The 23,334-nt window shown below is 45.1% G+C and overlaps 1 protein-coding gene across 1 annotated transcript in view; it reads right to left on the reverse strand.

Annotated features, from left to right (window-relative positions):
• CCND3 (cyclin D3) overlaps positions 1–22,718 on the reverse strand; it is a 23,333-nt gene extending 615 nt beyond the window's left edge. The window contains exons 1-5 of the mRNA XM_083172978.1: positions 22,465–22,718; positions 21,544–21,759; positions 12,617–12,773; positions 12,356–12,492; positions 1–706 (exon numbers count right to left, since the gene is read on the reverse strand). The exon at positions 1–706 is cut by the window's left edge and continues 615 nt beyond it. Of these exons, the coding sequence (XP_083029104.1) occupies positions 587–706; positions 12,356–12,492; positions 12,617–12,773; positions 21,544–21,759; positions 22,465–22,668 (834 nt within the window). The 5' untranslated portion in view covers positions 22,669–22,718 and the 3' untranslated portion in view covers positions 1–586. The remainder of the gene's footprint in view (positions 707–12,355; positions 12,493–12,616; positions 12,774–21,543; positions 21,760–22,464) is intronic.
• Between the last annotated feature and the right edge of the window lie 616 nt (positions 22,719–23,334).

Consider the following 23,334-nt stretch of genomic DNA (forward strand, 5'->3'; position numbering starts at 1 on the left):
TCGTGACTTAATAAATGTGACACGTCCCAAAGCTGTACTCTATACTGCTGAGGGATCGCCGGTTTTATACATGCGCTGGTCATATTGATCTACTGCTCTCACAACTTTTCATTTGCACGTATTGGATTCTCACAGAGGTAAGGTCTCAACTTCTAAAATTGACACGGTGCAGTATAAAGAGGTACAGGTGTGTTCCAGATTTCAATAAACATTTTATCCTAACATCCTGAATTCTGCCTAAAACAATCTATAACTTCTTTCAAAATGACAAATCTACGCTACAAACTTTTAAAGAGATGTTACTGACCATCCCATCTTCCTAGCTGGGTCCCAGGCAACCTCTATATTTAGCTGAACCTGGGGGACATACAAGTTGGTTGAGCAGGGGGACCAATAACAAGCAGCAGCAACAGTTTAAGTCTTATCATTTTCCCACCTGTTTGCACTTCATTTATATTTTGATGTTTTGATCAACTTTGATTTGCAGAGCGCCAGGCAACCAGCTAGGGGTGTATTCATAGAAATCTTTTCCATTTGTGGTAGCACAGCTGTAAGTTGCTGAGGCTTAGTTTAACAGCCCACTGTATCATTCTAAGCTATAATATGTTAGCGCAGGTGTAGTAGCTTCACAGTTGCAGATTGTTGGTCTCCATACATCTTCAGACAGAGTAGATTCAATCAGAATTTGGCAGTTCAGCAACTCCTCCTGTGGAAATATAAATGGCATGTCTAATTACTAAGGTAAGTAATGTTTGACTAGACTCAGAGCACCTTATTGCATTCAATCTTCAATTTTGCCTCATAAGGGCCAGATGTATCAAGCTTCAAAAAGTGATAAAATGGAGAGTGATAAACAGCCAATCAGCTCCTAACTACCATTTTACCGACTGGGTTTGAAAAATAACATGTAGGAGCTGATTGGCTGGCTTTTTAGCACTCTCCACTTTATCAGTTTTGGAGCTTGATACATCAGGCCCAAAATAATGGGAATCCGTTAGTAAAGTTTGGGACATTTAAAAAAACTACCACTGATAACTGCAGATGGTGGTGTTGTTCATTTAAATTTTAAAACAGTGATCAATGCCTTCATTTCCAATACTTCTAGATACATTACATTATCGATATTGTGACACCATGGTTTCGAAGTACTGTAGATACCTTTACAACTGTGTTCAAAAATGTTCCCTAAAGTATTCTAGAGGCATTCATGCTTCTGTTAGTGAGGGACCAAGCAGTGTCATGATTATACAGTAGCATGTAGGCAGAGTGGAAGTCACAGGCTGAAACATAGGAGCATATTAAATAAATTATATTCTTGTTCTCACTTGTTACAAGTTGTGGATGCAAAGCCAGGCACAGACCGGCAGTGTTCCAGGTCACAGCAGCTGCGAAGCCAGGTGCAAGATGGCAATGTTCTAGGTCATAGCAGCTGTGTGTAAAGACAAGCTGCCACGGCCCTCCCCTTGAACAGTCTGGACCGTTCCAACAAGATGGGCGCTCCCACCGGTTCTGAAATTGGGTACTTGTTTCCTAGCATGGCGCCCGCTAAACTAATTGCTTAGTGGACTATTCTGTGTAGTGAAATCGCATCGCATGGGCCATTTTAGTGCCGTGCGATGCGATTTTTTATGTCATTTATTCACTGCTCTACAATAATGATTGTATGATTACCAAGAGGTTTTAGCCCCCCCCCCACACACACACACTATCCACCCCACCTCAAAGCGCGGCAAGCGGCGTCGGAACGCGCTCTCTAATGTTTTCATACTCCAACTATCCACGTCGGCGTGGAGTTGATGTTATATAGTGTGGCGAGCGCACGCGTAATACATGTAAAGCGATCTGCTTCGTGCTCGGTGGCTCCCCATGCTATATAAAATCAACTCCACGTGGATAGTGGGGGTATAAAAACGTCTGAGGACCCGCTGCGCTCGCCACGCCTCAGGGTGGTGGGGGGGTTTGCCTAAAACTTCTTGGTACGTCATACAATCATTATTGTAGAGTAGTGAATAAATTATATTAAAAATCGCATCGCACGGCACTAAAATGGCCCATGCGATGCAATTTCACTACGTTAGCGTACGTAGAAGATCTGGGCGCCGTGCTAGGAAGCAGGTACCTCAAATTGTAATCAGCTGGGATAGCAGTGGTTCATGCATTCGCAGAAGTGCGGAGATCGAGGCATAGCGATTTCCACACTTCGATGGCCACCTCTGAATCTGGCCCATGATCCCCAGACTGCTGTGTTAGTAGCCAATGTAACCAGGGGATGAAGTATAGAGAAAGGAGAAGCTGTGAACTGCGTCCCTGCCAATGCAGGTGGCTGTGGTACACACAGTGGTGCTTCTGATCCCTCGGGATGGATGGGCAGCCAGCCAGCACACTTTTAATGACATACAGTAAAGGTACTATAAATATATATGAAACTAAAGGTGCCCATACACGCACCGATTATCGGCACCTCTCGTCTTGATAAAGTTCCCAGCCTGACCACGGAACGAAACGCGTTGACGCAATCCACTCACCTGAGACGGTGATCCCATCAGCAAACACCTCATTCGCCTCCTGCCTCTCCGTGAAAGCGTGAGCCTTCTCCAACTACCGGCAACCAACCGCTCCACGCTGCCCGGCTGGATACAAGCATAACCGCGCACTCTGACAGGTGCACACTCACCATCCTGCTGAAGCGCGGCTCTCCCCTCTCCCGAGCCGCCGGACAACAGCAGCTGCACCTCGTCCCTCTCCCCACGCCACATCAAGGGGATCGAGACCTCCGCGGCGCATCGCTACCAGGTACCTGACAGGTGCATATTCACCATCTTGCTGAAGCGCGGCTCTCCCTTGTCCCGAGCCGCCGGACATCAGCAGCTGCACCTTGCCCCTCTCCCCACGCCACATCAAGGGGATTGAGACCTCCGCGGTGTATCGTCACCAGTGTATGCCCACAGTAGGAACAGAGAATTTCATCTGCCGACAAGTTGTCAGCTATCTCACGCTCCACGCTGATTGAGTATTTCCTACTGGGCTAAACTTAATCTGGCACACTGCAAGGTGCACCTACACATCCCAGCTGAAGTGCAGTTCTCCCTCCATCCGAGCTGCCGGCCATCAGCTGCTGCACACTACCTTCCTCTCCCCATAATACATCTAGGGGATCGAGGTCTGCCATACGGGTGAGCATACTACCTAATTTGTGACTGTATCTATTATAAGTTACCAACCAGCTTCTAATGTGATATTATTCTGCCTAAACTGGAACTTTGTTTCATTGCCCGATTTCTTATACATACTCTTCATCAAATGGCAGGAGAATAACATCCACTAATTCTATCAGTGGAAAAATTGTTGCTGATATTACATCAAAGCTATTATAATTAACTGATTGGGATCCCATTCTCTTCCTTTTAAAATTGTCTTGTTTTATATGCTGTATATTTGTATGTAATATATTTTATTTATTTGTGATAAATATTTTTCTAAAAGCAACAGTGTGTCCATAATTCATTCCTTTCTAGACAGCCAATGTGTTACAGATAATAAAATCATCTAAACAGCAGCGCAATTTACTCCAATCCTCTTCTTTAGTTTTCTCTTTTTGTGGGTCTGACTGGCCCACAGGAGTTACTGCAGCAGCTGTGGCAAATTCTGCTAATTATTTATATATTTACACATTTTTTCAAAAGAAGTAGATCTTGAACTTCAAAGCGCCAGGAATTGTGTCCCAGAGAGCCCTGTTTTTGGTGCCACTCTGTCACACAATAAACCCCCTTGCACGATTATCGGCACCGTTTTGTACTTTTCAAGTACAAAACGCATCGCCTGCACGATAATCGGAGCGTGTTTAGGGGTGGACATGATGCGCGTTCCCGGAAATGCGATATTGGATAGTTCAAGAAGTATGTGCAGGCATACATAGAATTTGTCAGAAAGAGTGAACGAGAATAACCCCCTTAGCGAAGGTCCCGTTCGGGGGTTGGGGGATGACGGTGTGCTCAAGGGCGGAATTTGGGGCTGCAATGGTGCCGTCTGGAGGGGTGATATCTATTCCGGCAGCAGCATTTACTGTACTGGCGCTGGGGGAGCATCACATGCTTTCCCTGTTCTTTCAGTGACAATATACTAATTGTGTACATTTTTGCCGCCGGGGACTTTCATTGTAGAAGCAAATGCAGGGAGCCGAGTGCCTGCGGAGGGTAAAACTGGGTGCATTTTTTAGTGTATTTAAAATGCACTGGCCACACATACAACACTCACAATCTTATTTCCCAATATACACCTCTTCCCCCCCCCATTATCCACATGACTACGGAGTTAAATTTGTGAAGTGTTTTGAGTGCAATGAGTCAACGAGGCGCAAACCTTAAGAAGCACAATCTTATCCACTTACACTGGGCAATCTCGCTGCACTCCTCCCCTCTCTTTTCATCAAATTTAACTTCTTAAAAAGCCCCCAGATGACTTTCAAAATTTTGGAAACCATATCGCCAGTGAGTGCAGGAAGATGGACCCAGATCAGTTCCGCATCCTCAAGCGTTCATTGCGGATTGGCACGCGCATCAGATAAAACCTTTACTAATGCGTCACCGGCAAATGCCCACACAGCCCCCCTACCCACATCACCGCCCCATGCACAGTGCACTGGATATGCCTCCCCAGACTTCATATTATGCGCCCGGGCCGTCCACACAATCATCCACCACCACTCAACCCAGCACATTGTCTGGTGGTGTGTACTCAGCTTAGCTTTGCTGAGTACACAATCCCCCCTATCAGATGAGGATGTGTATTACCAATGAATTTGATTTAATTGGCTTTCATAATATTCTGCGTTAATTTTTTATGCTTAAAAAAAGGTTTCTGTTCTTCTCATTGGTGTCTGTTCAATAATAAATTTCACATGTTTGTAATACCGCAATTTTTGGCTTTGTAGATTTCATCGGTACTGTGCTTATGAACGTTGTGGTTTTTGTATATGATGATTTCCTTTACTATCTACTGTATCGCATGTATGCTTCTTCTCCTGTACACATGGAAATTCTGCAGCATTGTTTCGTGCCTTACCTGTAACTATCTGTTCGTGTATGCCTGATTCCTTTTTTACTTGTTATGGTAGTCAATCCTCAGAGGCAGTCATTTGCCTAAGTTTTTGTCAATGAATCGAGTCCAGAATTTCTTTGATTTAGATTTCAGTAAATTTTTATAAAGTTAAATAATGTGTGGAGTCTTATTTTTAATAAATATATTTGTAAGGTATTATGAAATGTTTATATTATTAATATTTTGTTAAAAAATGTAGAGTGACAAGTCTTCTGCTGGGACATTATTAACGGTGGCCACACAATTGTCGATTTGTTTCAAATTTGACCAGAACAGTTGGTTCTGGCCGTAAATTCTTTACACATTGGCATGTATATGATGTCCAATAACATCCGATGCGCCTTCCTATGCGCATCTGATCTCAGTCTGGTGGTCAGACCACCCGACTTGGGTCAACCACCACAGGCGGCGGTCTGGGCAGCGTGGGCGCAGTATGGGGTCGGGGATCTACTGCGGGGCTGGTAGTCCAACTCCAGTCCGCTATGTATGTGGCGAGCAGGATGGACAATGGGGACAGCGGTAGCGTTTATGTTGAAAAAAAAATCAAAACACAAACCTGCCGCTCATTGCCTGAGGGAGATATAGCTCCAAGGGAATTAGATTTGAACAAACAAATGCCATTTATTCCATGTAAATAATGTCACACCAAATGTCAAATGGTAATGAACTTGCATTGGGAACTGGTATGGGAGCACAGAGGAAAATAGGGCCGACTTGTCTTTCAGACAAGTCTGGCAAAAATGTGTTCACCGTTAATATTTAGAATAGTTACATTGAAAACAGATATCTTACTTAAAATTATGAAGATTTTGTTTTTATTAATAAGAAAATGATTTTAAAACTTATTAACACAATGAAATACTATTTTGAAAAATTAATACACTTATTGCTGTGAAAACCAAATCTTTAGGAAAGTGGTTATAATTGATTCTTGGTAATAAAAACATAATTTACAATGCAAACTGTATTTATTGAACTATAGCAAGAAAAATCATGGCCTCTTAAAAAATCATTAAGAAATGCTTTGGTCCTGCCATGGGACAGATCCAATCCCATTGAAAAATGTCATATACTGGTTTCGAACATTTCTGGCTGATGATGTGGAACCATGCGCAGATGTGTTAACAATAAAGTTGTCCAGTGGGCAATTTTCAATGGTTTCAGCAGTTGTATCTGAGACATATGGTATTGATGATCTTCTTATAGATGGTGTGGTTTGTCTCCAAAAATTATGGAGGGCACAGGCAGCGAGAACTACTTTACTACATACCCCAGCTCCTGATGAAGACGCAAGCTAGCGTCGAAACGCGTTGAGCAGCCTCCATATCACTCCACTGCACCTTATTGCTTGTTTGCACCACCTAAGACTGCACTATAATCCTGCACTTTACTTCCGGACCAGTTCATCCCCCTCCAGGACCTACATTTCCAAGCAGCCATTGCAACATCATGCCTGGTATTCATATACCTTAAGGACTGCCTAAACCATCTCAACTTGATCCCTGGACCTACTGGGCATTTTTTCCGGATTGGGACTCACTTAATGCAGCCAAATCACCAAGGAGATCGCACACATTCTCCGTCTCCCTCTGGTAACTATATATGTGCTGGTGCATACACTGTGGAGATATACTCATCTCAGAGAGCCTCTGATTGATTGCTTTTATTCATTGTTTTATTATTATATATTATATATGTTTTTATGAGAGCTCTCATTCATTTCTTTGTACAATAAATGCTATATACTTATGTACATGTGGTAGTGTATACTTCTTTCAGTTAAACCTAGCGCTGTACTCCCCCCCTTTTTAGCGAGAACTACTTTGTCAATTTTCTCTGGTGTCAAATCTATAGTGGTGTGAAACACCCTAAATCGACTGCAGAGTATACCAAAGGTATTTTCAATTATCCTGCGTGCCCGTAACAGTCTATAGTTGAAAATTATTTTTTCCTTGTCTTGAGATCTTTGAGGAAATGGCTTTAGGAGGTGCTCTTCATGGGCAAAGGCCTCGGCGGCAACAAATACAAAATTAAGGCCAAATTTGCATTCAATAACACTTGGCAAAGGGAGTGTATTTTCTTTGAGCCTTTCATAAAATGTTGTAGATTTAAATGGGCCGCCATCGGAAGAACGGCCATTAGTGCCCACTGAAACATAAATAAATTCATAATTTGAATTGGCAATGGCCATCATAACTGTACTAAAATATCCTTTATAATTATAAAACATGGAACCACTATTGGCTGGTAGCTTAATTCTGACATGTTTGCCATCGATAGCTCCTCCGCAATTTGGAAATTGCCAGCGTTCATCGAACCCCTGGGCCAATTGCATCCATTGTTCTGTATTTTTAGGAAACTAGATGAAAAAAGGGTAAAAGGGTTATTAGACTCTAAATTTTTTTTATAATAAAGTGTATATAATGGCTCGAGGAAGACTGGTGGAAGCATGCTGGCTGTTGGTTCATATTGCGGCTCTCAGACAGTCACTCACTGCTGCGCATCTTTTCCCAACATCAACCAGGCCACAGCTGCCTGCCCCGCAGCAGCCACAACAAGATTTAAGATCTCCCTCCCCCAATGCCCCTCCCACAGCAGTTGTCACCCTGTCCCGGCTGCAAGTAGGGGGGATGCTTCGGTGCTGCACTGCAGGGTTTCTCTCTGCCTCCCAACAAGCAGAGCAAAGACCAGAGGAAAATATGCCAGCACACTGTCCTGCCCGGGTCAAGCTCCACCAGGTCATCCTTCTCTTGCTGCCTGGGGAATCTTAGAAGAGAGGCAAAAAGGGGTTGCGAGGGTAGATGCACACCAAAGAATGGGCCAAAAAAAAAATTTTGTACCATAAAGAAGATTGTTTCTTTTATAAAGATTTTTTCTTTAAAATGGCCCTTACGTTTTTCTTTTATTGTGTGAAACTCGGGGTCATAAAGCATTCGTAGACATGGAGAAATAAATAGGTTAAAAGTACAAACAATCACTGACAACATACATAGTGTGTAAAGAGTATTGAAAAAAAATTTGTGAGAAAAAAAATAGTATTTAAAATGTGGAGTCTCGCTTGGCCGTATACAAAGATTGAATATAGCAGGGTAAACACTGGTTTATATTTATGCTTGGGGCTGTATTGCCGCTGTGCAACTCTGTTTGTTTTTCAGAGCCCAGTTTTACACTTAGTGGGGGGTATAGGCTGGTATGCTATTTATATAGCTGTGTTTTATTATATAATTTTTAGCCTTTGTTCGGCCCCAGGGGCTTGGAGGTTCCCTGTATCTGGGAAGATGTGCGTGGTGTGATAACACTGTAGACAGGCAGAGTAGATATTATTCAAAGCTGCATCTGCTGCTGTCACATACGTTGTTCCAATACTGTGTATCACAATATCGATACAATGTATTTATTGTTCCTGTCTTAGGGAAATGAGAATCTTACTTTCTCACCCCAAAGCCCAGGGAGAGTGGAATGTACTGTCTGCTCTGATGGTATTTATTTGCAGAGCTACAGTATAGATACAATGTATTCAATGCTCCTTTGTTGGGAGATAATGATATTATTGTATCATCCAACTGCCCAGGAGGAGTACGATGTGCTGTCAGCTCTGGCAGCTGTGATAGATTTTTACAGCTGTTATAGCATATTTATTAAACTTGAGATAATAATTGGGAAGTAATGCTTCTTCCACTATTCACACCACTGTCCCAGTATCCCTCCTCTTAGTAGATATTCACACTGTGAGGCTTATACCTCTATCTGTTATTTCTAAGTCCCTAGGACACGCCCCCTTTCCACATCAATAGTATACACATTTTTACAAAGTTAGACATTTCAATTTAAAGTACGGCATTAGTCAAGACTCCACAGAGTCTGACACGTGTTTCTCCCGCATAGAAAAGGGCTTTATCAAGGCAAAAAAATGCGTCAAGGCCTTTTTTTTTGCCTTGATAAAGCCCGTTTCTAGGCGGGAGAAACACGTGTCGGACTCTGTGGAGTCTTGGTACTGCAGCGACCTGTTTAGGTCAAGATAGAATCTCTAAGCTTGATACGTTACCCAGGACCGGAGGTTGGTAAGGAGGTTTGATAGCGATAATACCAGCATACTCAAAGCATACCAGAACGTGAGACAACAAAGAACCCAAGGGTCTGGTGTGTGTGTGTGACCCTAGAACCACAACTAATGCCTACCAAAGGATGCCATATCTGTAAAATGTATATAGTGTAACCGCCCCTGATTTTATTTTTATCCCAAATCTGTATATTATCCTTCGTCACCCTGAGTAAATTGTTAGATAAATGTGGCCCCTCGTTTATCCATAATCCAGGATTGGCCAAGAGCAGATGGTTTACTCCCCTTTTATGTTAAATTCAAAGATCCCAAAAATTGTTTTATTAGGATTATGAATTTCTGTTGTGTTTTAGGAATGATTTTGAACTGTGACAGTTTTATATTTACTGTCAAAGGGTGGACTGTTAAAGTCGAGTTACATTCAATGCATTTTAGAATAGTATGGCCGCCATTTTGGTTCGCAGAGTTGCGCAAATAAAGTATTATACACAGGTTCTGTGTAGCGAAGCAAACCTTAAGAGCCGCCATACTAAGACACATAAATTCATATCCCACATTAACACAGAATAAAGGATGTTTATTTAAAGGTTTAGTGCACTACTCATAGTTTAACTAACAATATGTAATTATTTCTGTTCATGTTTAGTATCGTTATGTTCTGTTTTTCATGCGCAGCATTCCGGTCGCAGCTAAATATTCGCAAGTCCTATGGTCTGATAAATACGGACAAAAATCCTTATTATATGTACTTTTGCCATGTGTCCTGGGAAAGACAAAAGATCAGGATGTGGCCAGTTCTTTCTGTTGATTTACGACCCCCTATAAGATACCAGCTGACACAGGAACTCAGGAGCACATTCCTTCTCCACCAATCCATGTAAAGTGCTGTACTTTGCCCAATCCCTGAGGACTTGACATTTGAACCCTTAACCAATGGAAACAGCCTTTGACCCCCTTTGTTTGAAAACTATAAAGATAGCTATCCCTGAGCTGGCTCACTCTCTTTGGCACTGCATCTATCCCTTCATCACTGACCGGGCTAAAGTTCTATTTGAACATAGCGAGCTCCGACCGGACTGTGCTGCGATATTTCTACAGTATATGACGGTAACATTGTATTCCTGTATGTGTAGTGTGGCTGATTATATTCTGTATCTGTTTCTGTTCCCCTGTTAGTTTAATGTGTACTTAGTATTGTTAATTTAACTGTATCACATGTTATACTGTGTTCCTTCTTTCTGTAACCCCCTGTTGTCCGCTAGGGACTAAAATACACTATTTGGAGAATCTATCTCCTCACTTTGAGTTATATCCTTGTCTCGACTCTCATTCGCATCTAGCGATAAAGGTTTATTACGGACATTGTCCTTAAAAGGTATTCGCAGTTTATGTACTAAGTACTGCGAAGGGATACTCAATTACTGGTGTTGATCCAGCGTGTACAATACACGGAAAAGGTCCACTGCGCTACGCTTTGTTCGCACGTAGCTAGGTTTAAAGGGTAAGCAGGTTACGGAAAGTGTACGTAAACTGCGCACTTCACTTATTGTCCTTCTACAGGTTGAGTATCCCGTATCCAAAATGCTCGGGACCAGGAGAATTTTGGATAACGGATTATTCCGTATTTCGGAATATTTTAATATTTCAATTATGTATTTTGAAGTATCTTGCATGTATGCTGTATAAACACAATAAATACACACAAATATATTTTATTACCACATAAAATACACAAATATATTTTATTTGTTCAAAAAACAAGGTTTCAAAACATGAAACAAAATTTTGTGTACTATCTCAGATATTGAATTTGAATGCCAAGCAATCATTTTCTTGTACATATATAGTGCCAGTTACATATCATGTCCTCAGTAGTGCTGTTACAAATGTCCCCTGTGAGTTTTTAGCAAAAAAAATATTTTTTTTTCACTTTCTGGAATGTATGGTTTTCGGAATAATTCGGATAACGGATACTCGGATACGGGATACTCAACCTGTAGTTACTTTTATATCGATATTGATAGCATGTAGTGCACTGTAGTGTTTTCAGGCATGTAGTGCAGTGTAGTGTGTAAGGCCATGAAGTGTATTGTAGGAGTTACTAATGCAGTCTAAGGGGGTGTAGTGTGTAGGGGGAATGTAGTATAGGGTAGAGGAATGTAGTTCAGTGCAGTGTGTACGGGCATGTAGTGGAGTGTAGCATATAAGGGGGTTGTAGTACAGGGAGCTGTAGTATACTGTACATGAAAGTAGTGGAGCTTATAGGGTGGTGTAGCTTAGAGTAATATAGTGTTGGGTGTTAGGGGTATGTAGTGTAGTGAAGTAATGCGGCATATGTGAACAAACATTGGGACATGTAGTGAAACACACTGCAGGTGGCCATGTGCCTAACCCACATACCCCACTGCCCAAACTTAACACCCTGGCCCTGCAGCCTAACCCTAACCCCTCAATCTAATGCTACGGTACCCCGCATAATTATGTTTGGGATGCAAACAGTCTGCATTCCAGTGCTGGTCTCCTGGCAATAGATACTTGAGTTCAAGCACCAAGCAGTCTGACTGCTCCCTGATCTCTGGATGCAGCTCTATCTCTAGGTGATAGTGGTGCAGCGGTAGAGATGGAGGCTGAGGCAGGGTTTGGTGTCCACTGAGGGGAAGGACTGCGGGGAGTCCAGGACAGGCTCCGGGGGCAGAAGCCATTAGTAACAGCAGAGAGTCAGTCAATGCACGCCTGCACACATGACAGGACCCCAGCTACCAACTTCTGTGCAGGGCTGAGCAGCAGCTAGTTCATGGAAACTGCCATCTCTCCAGATGACACGGACATACCATGTAGGATGGATGTCGCTGCTGGGAGTCGGGCCTGTGGCCACCCTGAGACACTGTTTATTCAAATAATCCCGCCCACCTTAAAATGTCCTACCTCTCGTGTATCGGCCATACACACGAGCGATGCACCAATATACCTGCAGAAATATTGGTAATCATCTGTACAGCAGAGCTGACGTGATATGTCTGTGAACAATAAAGTTCACAGACATACAGTTTGTACACACCGTTATCAGCAGACGATATATCAGCCGTTCAACTGAACGCCCGATATATCAGGTTGTATGATGTTAGCCTGTAATAATCATGCATTACTATGTCAATTAAAGTTCATAATATAATTAGTTAAATAAAAGTTGTTACTCACAAAAGCTGCATCAATTAGGGCTGCCAGAAACGTAATCATCTCCTCTCCAGGGTGTCGAAGCAGACCCAAACTAAACATTGCTTTTGTTACACATGCTGCAGTGATCATGGAAGGAGCATACACTGAGATATTACAATCTGTGGAAAGGTAGCAAAGACAACATTATTACAATGGGTTCATTAAGAATATTGCTTACAAGTCTGCCACTATGCTTGACTACAGAAGATGCAAAACTAGGGAGTGATGGTGGTAGGCACATACCGACTGAGCAAAGTGTGATGAACGTCTGAGAATACCTCCGGAGCAAGGCACGCTCATTGGACAATGTTATTCGTTCCAAAATCTGGTCAAGGAAATCATGTGGTATTATTACTGCCAAGTCCCAGTGCAGGTGACCAACAATGAAGGTTTCCCATTCCTGAGGCAGAGAATAACATGGAATGTTCCAAAGTTTTTGCTAATACTGTACACGAAAATTCACTGACTGCATTATTACCATAAATTGAATCTCAGTTTTGTATATTTAAAAATATATTATGTCTACATAAAAGGAAATTATCAGTATTTCAAAGATCATTAACAATCATTGGTAAACATTTAGCACTTTCCTGGCAATTAGAACTAGAATCTTTGGGATAAATTTACTAAAATGGTAGTTCTATTGAAGATGGGATGTTGCCTATGGCAACATGTGATTAGATTAAAAATGACATGTCATTATGATGAATAAAATAGTTTGCTTGTCAATTTTCACACCTATTTACAAATGGCCAGGTGTTTAATTATATTCAAATCTGCGGACAAATTTGAATATAATTAATCACCTGGCCATTTGGAAAGTACATTTGGAAAGTATGGCATGGATTTGGAATTGTACTTTATAAAATATTAATCCTGCATTATGGGGTTCATGATGTATGATGTACAGGGGGGGAAGAGGGTGCATTAGTGAATGGTATAGATGGGTATTGTATTCTGTATTAGATAGGACTGTGATGTACTGTGCAATTCCTGTTCGGTAGCACAAGCTGAATTTATCTGGAACACAGGTATAAATACCTGGCCTGAAATGTTTTCTCCACACCTTGAAAAAGGGCTGCTGAGCCCGAAACATGTTGGTTGGTGGAGAGGCCTTCTAGGCAGCTTGGATACCTTACCTGGTAAACACTTCTATCCTGATCCGGATTGGGTTTAGAGGTGTGGTATTCTTGCTTCCTGGAGTGCATTTTTTTTATATATTGTTTTTTATATTGTATCCTGTAAATTTTTTGTATCCTGTCATATTTTTGGATTAAATGTTTATCCTTTTACGGATGGTGACCTGTTCTGATTTGATGAGCTTGACTGGGGAACGGCCATAAAGATACCTTTTGTGGCATGCAGGGCCTCGTCTAGAGGTGAGTCTCAGCCCTCAGGGGCAGTGGTACATTCTTTGAATACATGTAAAAAAGTTGGAGAGTGAAGATTTGTAATGCATTTGATGAAAAGAAACCCCTATGTGTATATAGGGCCTTTATATGAGGTCAGTATCCACCGAGAGGGGGAGTGTATGGCCTTGAGGTTGAGGAAAGAAACTGCATATACTGGTTAAAAGATACCCATATGTGAACATAGGGCCTTTATTCAAGGTCAGTTTTGCACCAAGAGGGATAGACAGACATTGTTGGAGGCTTTATGACGATCCCTGTCTTTGATCCCATTATCAACATTTGTGGAACCACTTATTCATTTTCATACCAATTGGCAACTTATTAGGGGGTCCCCAGAAAGAAATTCGGTACTTGTGGAGTATCACGGCTCCCACGATGGCCATTGCACAGAAAAAAAAATCGCATCGCATGCGCTTTTTAACAGAAAAGCATCCAAATGCATTGAAATTAGTATCAAACATGTTCAAAGGCCCCCAAATGTAATTTTTGAGGCTGTACCACCCCCACTATCAACGTGAACCCGAAGCGTGGCGAGCGCAGCGAGCCCGCGAGGGGCGGCGGTACGCGTCCTACGACCTTTTCATACCCCCACTATCCACGTCGGCGTGGAGTTGAGAATAGAAAGTGTGGCGAGCGCAGCGAGCCACCGAGCCCGAAGCGTGGCGAGCGCAGCGTGCCCCGCGAGGGGACACGGATACCTTCACAGGTATCCGCGTCCCCTCGCGGGCTTCACAGGTGTCCGCGTCCCCTCGCGGGGCTCGCTGCGCTCGCCACACTTTCTATTCTCAACTGCATGCCGACGTGGATAGTGGGGGTATGAAAAGGTCGTAGGACGCGTACCGCCGCCCCTCGCGGGTTCGCGTTGATAGTGGGGGTGGTACAGCCTCAAAAATGACATTTGGGGGCCATTGAACATGTTTGATACTAATTTCAATGCATTTGGATGCTTTTCTGTTAAAAAACGCATGCGAACAAATCGCATGCGATGCCACTATATATGGCATGCGATGGGAGCCGTGATACTCCACAAGTACCAGAAATTCGAACTTTGATTTCTTGCAACTACCCTAATATATACTAGCTAAGCCCACTCTAAGCCAAAGATCGAAAGCTAATCTGCTACCTTATGATTGCCTCTGTGTTTCTGTATGTGTGATTGTCTCTGTGTTTCGGTATGTGTGATTGCCTGTGTTTCACTCGCTGCCAGCATATGGCAGTGTTTTTGTTACAGAAGGACAATAAACATATATATGTATATATATAATATATAGACATATATATATATACTAGGTGATTCATCGCGCCCTACGGGCGCTCTTCACACCGGCGTAAGGGGCTACGCCCCTTAATTTGTGAACATTTGTATTGTGAGAAATATGGTTAGAATTGTATGAAAGATGCCCTGTATTGCAGCTTCTGGCAGTGGGTGAGGGTCCAGCGTGGCAGCACAGGAGTACCGGACGGTGGCCCTGAGTCAGTGTCTCCTCCTACTGGGTGGGAGTTAGGGTGCATGAGAGCAGGAGGCTGGGATATGAGGCATGATAGGGGTATGTGGGCAACACAGCGTCAGCGATTACCCAGTGGTGGAAGTTACGGTTCAGGAGAGCAGGAAGCTGGGTAGTGATAGGGGTGTGTGGGCATACGGGGGACTAAAGAGGGTGGTGGACACTGTGCAGCTTCTGCCAGTGGGTGAGGGTCCAGCATGGCAGCACAGAAATACAGGAGTCAGTGTCTCCTCCGACTGGGTGGGAGTTAGGGTGCATGAGAGCAGGAGGCTGGGCGGTAAAGCATGATAGGGGAATGTGGGCAACACAGGGTGAGCGGGTCTCCACTGGCGGAAGTTACGGGGCAGGAGAACAGGAGGCAGGGCAGTGTCCTCCCACATTGATGGCAAAAGTATTCAACATCGGCCATAAACCATCGATTATTTGAAAATCATTGATGGTCGATGGGCATCCCTAGAACTGGAGGAGGGTGGGGGACAGTATGCAGCTCCCGGCAGTGGGTGAGCGTCTCCTCCCACTGGGAGGGAGTGAGCGTGCATGAGAGCAGGAGGCTGTATAATAGTGGTATGTGGGCAAGACATTGATAAAAGTTGTGGCGCTGGTGCAGAGGGCAGTGGGGAAACCTGCAGTGCGGCAGCCAGGGCCGGATTTCCCACCTAGGGGCGGTACCTGCTTGTGGTGGTACAGGATCCCCCATTGTCACGGGGGTACGTGAAATGCGGGAGCGGGTGGCCGCGGTGGTCCGCTGGGGGGTGGAATTGCCGGAAGGGGGTCTGCAAATTGCGGGAGGGGGGGTGGTGTGTGGGGATCCGCGGTTAGCGGGAGGGGGCGGGGGTCCGCAAATCGTGGGCGGGGGCGCGGGGGGGCTTGAATCGTGGGAAGGGGGGTCCGCAAATTGCGGGAGGGGGGTTGTCGGGGTTAGTGAATTGCGGGAGGGGGGGTTGCGGAGGTCCGTGAATTGCGGGAGGGGCGCGTGGGGTGCCGTGAGTCAAGGGGGGGTGGTGCGGAGGTCCGTGAATCACGGGAGGGGTCATGAATCGCAGGAGGCGGGGGTCGTGGGGGGGCTGCGAATCACAGGAGGGGGGGTGTGGGGGGTTGCCGTGAATTGCATGAGGGGGGCGTGAATCAAGGGAGGGTGGGCGCAGGGGGGTGGTGCGGGGGGCCGTGAATTGCGGGAGGGGGCATGAATCGCGGGAGGGGAGTCGTGGGGGGTTCCGAATCGCAGGAAGGGGGGTATGGGGGGTGCCGTGAATTGCGTGAGGGGGGCATGAATCGCGGGAGGGGGGGTCCCCGAATGTGTGAATTACGGGGCGGTCGCAAATCGCGAGAGGTGCCGAGGGGGCCCGCAAATCGCGGGAGGGGGGCGCTACGGGGGGTTTCGTGAATCGCGGGAGGGGGGGTCGTGAGGGGTTGCGAATCGCAGGAAGGGGGGTGTGGGGGGTGCCGTGAATTGCGTGAGGGGGGCATGAATCGCGGGAGGTGGGGTCCCCGAATGTGTGAATTAGGGGGCGGTCGCAAATCGCGAGAAGTGCTGAGGGGGCCCGCAAATCGCGGGAGGGGGGCGCTACGGGGGGTTCCGTGAATCGCGGGAGGGGGCGGCGCGAATTGCGGGAGGGGGGTCGCAAATCATAGTAGGGGGGGGGTGCCGTGAATCGCGGGAGGGGGGGTCGCGGGGGGCCCTTTTAATGCCGGGAGGGGGGGTCGCAGGGGTCCCGCGAATCGCGGGAGGGGAGGATGCAGGGGTCCTGCGAATCGCGGGAGGGGGCTCGCGGGAGGGAGGGGTCGCTGGGGTCCCGCGATTTGCGGGGGTCCCGCGTTTCGCGGGAGGGGGTGGTCGCGGAGGTCCAGCGAATCGCGGGAGGGGGTGGTCGGGTCTGGGACGGATATTAGACAGCACTTACATCGACAGCCATTACATCGACACCATTAGTTCGACAGCTCAATAGGTCGACATACCATTAGGTCGACATGTCATTATGTGGACAGCTCATTAGGTCGACAGCTCATTAGGTCGACAGCTCATTAGGTCGACATGTTTTTAGGTCGACACTGCCATTAGGTCGACAGAGTCTATGTCGACAGTCAAAAGGTCGACATGGGTTTTTTCACTGTTTTTTGGCCGAAATGTCGACACAGTCGACATGGACACAGTTTGAAGTGTACCGCAGCCGCTCGCTATGCTTCGGGCACGGTGCCTCGCTGCGCTCGGCACACTATTTTATTCTCCCACCACGCCCTAGTAGATAGTAGGGCATGAAATACCGCCTGTCGGCACATGTCGGCTCAATAAACAGTGGAAAAACCCATGTCGACCTTTTGACTGTCGACATAGACACTGTCGACCTAAAAACATGTCGACCTAATGAGCTGTCGACCTAATGAGCTGTCGACCTAATGACATGTCGACCTAATGACATGTCGACCTAATGACATGTCGACCTAAAACCATGTCGACCCATTGAGGTGTCGAACTAATGGTGTCGATGTAATGGCTGTCGATGTAAGTGCTGTCTAACAATAGTCCGGATACCGGGGTGGTCGCGGGGGTCCCGCGAATCGCGGGAGGCGGGTCGCGGGGGTCCCGCGAATCGCAGGAGGGGGGGTTCGTGGGGGTCGCGGGGGTCCCGCGACTTGCGGGAGGGTGGAAAGCGGGGGTCCCGCGAATCGCGGGAGGGGGGGTGCGGGGTCCTGCGAATGGCGGGAGGGGGGGTGCGGGGTCCTGCGAATGGCGGGAGGGGGGTCACGGGGGTTCCGCAAATCGCGGGAGGGGGGGTCGCGCGAATCGCGGGAGGGGGGTCGCGGGGGTCCCGCGATTCGCGGGAGGGGGGGTCAAGCGGGGGTCCCGCGAATCGCGGGAGGGGGGGTCGCGCAAATCGCGGGAGGGGGGGGCGCAGGGGGTCCCGCGAATCGCGGGAGGGGGTCGCGGGGGTCCTGGCAGAGGGTAGGGATGTGCAGGAGTAATGGTGGATGGTGGCTGTGGAGTAATGGTGGATGGTGGGCGTGTACTGTAGCCCTGGCTGGGCGGGGGAGGTGATGTCAAGGGGGTGGAACGTCAGACACATGAAAGTGAAACTGTTCTACACAGGAACGTTCTCCACAGGGGTTGAGTGACAGATCTGGCTAAATATATAAGAGATATATATATATATATATATATATATGAGGTGGCATTCCAGGGCTTCAAATCAGTGTAACACAGTGGCTCAATGACATCAACATTTCGAGGGTAAGCTTGTTGATGTCATTAACCACTATTTCACTGATTTCAAGACCTGGAGAGCCACCTTGTTTGTTTGGATTTATAGACAAGAAAAGAGGGGGGTGACTAGCACTGACTCTTGTTTATATTTTCCACATTAGGTTAACCAACATGCTTGTTATGAAAAGACCTTTGCCACGTCCTATTAGTATCTCTAGTTGGTGGTGCTCCCACGAGTCATAAACGGTTACAATCGTACACAGGGAGAAAAAAAGATGACTCTCTTTTTTGGGGCACAACTTATAAATTCTATTCTATTATCTGCTTAAATAGTGAGTTGGGAACCTGTACTCATATCACAAGCTGGGTCACTGCATCATGAGAATAATATTATTGCGGGGATTAATTTTGTAAGATTTTTCTATGCATATAAGTGAAAGGGTGTAAAAGTAAATACTAGAATTAGTACAAAAAATTGTGAGTGTTACAGCCTTGATCTGAAATGGTCTCAATAGCGGGATAATCTCCCATGAGGCATTGAGGTAACCAGGCTGTGATTTATTTATAGTGACAAAGTGTGCAATAGAATTTTTTATAGAGAAAAATATATTATAATCATATAAGAAAAATAGTTAAAAAGTCGGCGAAATATAGTTGTTGATATCAGGTGACAGTCACAGATGGGTTACCAAGGCATATGGTCCTGTGGTAATTTTTTGACCCATTTACCCAAAATATTACATAATTATTTGCGGAGCTAGGAGAGAATATCCTTGGAGATAGGAAAACAGATATAAGGATAATAATGAAAGCTGGTCTCTTTGTTCTCAAACCATTCCTACTTTCCGGCCGTGTGTCACTAGGACAGTGAACGGACCGAATGAGGGGGTGGTTGTAATTGGGAACAAATGTAGAGATCAGTGGAAGGAAGAAAAATAGGGATCTGCTGTTGCAACCCAGGTCCAGTATCACCCCTGTTGGAATAGCCAGCGCAGGAGGTCAATCTGTGGCCGGGCACAATGAGAGTCCCTTAAATACAAAGATGATAAGAGTCCCTTTATTAGGGAATTTTCTTATAAACAAAACATGTCTCCTTACCACTGTATATGTAGATTTATGCTTTATATATCTGATTCCTATTGCCCACAATTAGCCTATATATAAATGGTTAATCCCTTTATTACAGTCTTAAAAATCCAAGACTGCAGTCCTATACAGATATCAGATTGCTGGCCAATATACGGATATTGGAAGATAATTTGCTTTAGCACATAGGTACACGCTTAATAGAAGCTCCTCAATTCCTCATTCCAGCGTCTGTGTTACCCATCTGTGATCGTCAAACCCGTCTCTGGACGCGCGTTTCGCCTGAGCTTGTTCACCAGTATCTGCTGTCAGTTCAGCAGCGAGTTTTTGTACTGATTCCTTTTCGCGGGCGTCGAGCCCTCTCCTGTCATTGGGCTAGTGTTTTTTACATATTTAGCTTGGACGGGCTGTCCCCGCTGTCAATCATGTTCCCCTGTCAAGTCAATCCCTCCTCTTCTACGTAACGTGATGATCTAATTACGTCATCCATACGGCTTCCATCTACCGCGCTAGTGCTCTATGCGTGTCACATCTTCCCGGAGGAACGTGATTGGTACATACTGTTGCCATAGTTCCTGTCAGCGTCTATCACCTGACATTCTATTGGTAAATACAATTTGCATCGTTCTAGAGGGGGAGGGTTAATCTGCCTTTATTGCCATGATGGCTATCTGCATCTATCGATTCTCATCCTATTATATTCCTTAATTAGACCTATGTATTCTATAGAGGGGGGTTTCCAGATTTATATACAATGGACAGTATGATTCATTCATCTCATGTTACCGTTGATATTTACCTACTCCAAGGGGACTATTCCTACGCAATTTCCTACAGGGTATGTAGAATATATACATATCATAAATATTATTATGAATGATGTTTTTAGTCTAAGAGCTTAATCCCAATCTCAGATCAGTCATTCTAAAATTTGTTCAAGCCCAGTAGTCATTGGCTAAATAATTATCAATTAGCTTACCTCCGTTCTACCCTTATACCCCATTGGTGTATTATTTCTCTCTCTATATATATATATATATGAGGCGGCATTCCAGGGCTTCAAATCAGTGTAACACAGTGGCTTAATGACATCAACATTTCGAGGGTTAGCTTGTTGATGTCATTAACCACTATTTCACTGATTTCAAGACCTGGAGAGCCACCTTGTTTGTTTGAATTTATGTTGTGCTGACAGCTAAAGGTCCATACACACTGGGCGACTATGCCCAGCGTGTATGGACAGTGATGTTGAAAATCATCTCTGCAGGGAAAGCCGCTCAGTGCATACACACTTAGCGGCTTTCCCCCTGCCCAATGCCGACGGAGGGGGGAGGATGGTATTGCATAGCGGAGCGCTATGCAAAGCCGTCCTGAATGCCGCTCATCTGCTGGTATAACCAGCAGATGAACGGCTTTCCCGGCGATGTTGCGGGAGGGTGCAGAAGTGCTTATCCCCAGGCCATACACACTTGGTGGCTTTGAGCTGAAAGCTGCTCAAACCTGCTGTTTTGAGCAACTTTTAGCTCAAAGTCGCCCAGTGTGTATGGGCCTTAAGGCTGTGTATATACAGTAGAACACACACATATCTAAATGGCATCCCTGATGACAAGGAATTAAATGATGCATTGAAACGTTTCGCCTAGTGCTGTAGAAAAACCATGATACATGAAAATTCTGATATTTGGACAGGCATTTCCAACCTCAGACCTCAAGGCACAATATTCCAGGTTTTAGTGTTATCCAGGCTTAAGCACAGGTGATTTAATTAATACTTCAATTATTATGATTTAAGCATCTATGCTGAAGCCTGGCTATCACTAAAATATGCACTGTACACATTAGCCTTTATGCTCCATGAGCGATGTCGGCAGTGTTTTCCTTTGAACTCTTAGGCAAACGATATTGAGTGTACACAATGAACGATATTGCGAACAATCATTCAGTGACATAAACCAAAAACTATATTACCCTTATTTGGTGACTGGTAACAGAGCAAGCCGTGTAGTACTCCAACAACTCAATGGTCAATGGCACCATATCCCTCATCTTAGATGCCAACAGAACGCACGCTGTGCCTAGTAGCTGTAGGTTTGTTTTTTCCACTGGAAACAAGGACAGGCATGTACGTATGTAGCTCATAGCAAGTGGGAAGACCCCCTCTTCACACCGCTGTTGTTCGCACACCTGAGTTTCAAAGGATAAAAGAAAAACAACATAAATAATGCTCTAATAGTTTTTAACGTTTAAGGCACATTAGGTCCATCAAAATTCTTGAATAATCTTAACAGTATTGATAAAACTGGATGCCATTTTATAAAATCAAATGGTATTATTGGAATTTGCATGGGGGGGGGGGCAGTTGGCAGACGGGGCTAGAGCATGGCAGCGAACGCATCCATTTGCATGCAAATGCGCCCTTTCCCTCTGAGAAGGGGGACAGGTGTTCACTTGCTCTGCGCCATTTCCCCACTCGCCAAGCAGTGAATTTACGCTGCTTACTGAGCCAAGCTGAATCATCCCCTTAATGATATAAGTCCTGACCACTTGTTCAATGTGATTAGGAATCCTCATAATGGGCCTATAGAGTGGAAATTAAGATGATCTTACAACTTCATGGCTAATATTAACTTTGATTATTCGATTGTCCAAGTTGTTATTGAAATAAATTTATATTTTGAGAAAGGGGGTGGGAGAGAGAGGTAGAAAGAGAGCAAAGTGAGAGCGGGTGGGGGAGAGAGATGATGATGCAAGCTATGCAACAAGCTAACGTGACTGTTATATCACAGGAAGCGCAGAGCACATTTACAGGTACAGTATACTAGGTGATTAGTGCATTATTGTGAGTAGCATGACCTCCGGTGTTTGTGCTTTGGTACGCGGGGATACTACCTCCAGCAGCCAGGAGGCCAGTACTTTCCGCATCTCCAACGTTACTTCTGGCTGATGGCAGTAGCTGCTGCTATTCTGAGCTCTTTGTCGCCTTTCGTGAGCTAAAAGGTTCCATAGAACGCGGGGATCTCTGAGCAACTGCGGGTCTGGCAGTGCCCGGGTAGCCGGTACCGCGCTGTTGTTCCCGCCCAGTTCGTGCTCCATAACGAAAACGGAGCTACTGCGTTGCGATCCTCTTCCAGCGAGGAGCCTGGGTAGGGCGCGCCGCGCTATATATCACAGCAGACAGAGGCGTGGTAAGAGGAAGAGCCCTTGTAACCAGTCAGTGTAAAGTCTATTCAGCGCTGGTATAACGGTTATGTATTATCTTCATATGATGACCAGTATGTTTACAATTTGAAACAAAATCATTTATTTTATTTTCAGTTCCATGTTAATATAACATTGTTGTATTACTCATAAACACAGTAGGGATGGCTATAAACTATCAATGGATCATAATCGATGGTGCCTTCCTGATGGCAAATCATTTTACAGTCAATGTGGAAGATCTGTTGGCAAAAATACATTGCTTATGTACTGCACTTTATTGTCTGCAGATCCTGCACCTTTGTGCATATCATAGGCATGTGCAGCTCATTACTTTGGGCACAAGTTCTCAAACTCTGTCCTCAAGACCCCACAGTGCATGTTTTGCTGGTCTCTTAAGGCCCGTACACACTAGAAGATTTTCGTTTCCAAAGACTTTGACAAAATCTTTGATAGATATATCTTTTACCAAAGTAGTGTGTACACACTGAGCTATTTTCCCCAAAGAGCAAGAGATTTTCAGGAGGCGAAAGACTTTGCTGAAAATCTTTCATATAAAAG

This window comes from Crinia signifera, chromosome 2, assembly GCF_055691185.1.
Source record: "Crinia signifera chromosome 2, ASM5569118v1, whole genome shotgun sequence".
Classification (NCBI taxonomy): domain Eukaryota; kingdom Metazoa; phylum Chordata; class Amphibia; order Anura; family Myobatrachidae; genus Crinia; species Crinia signifera.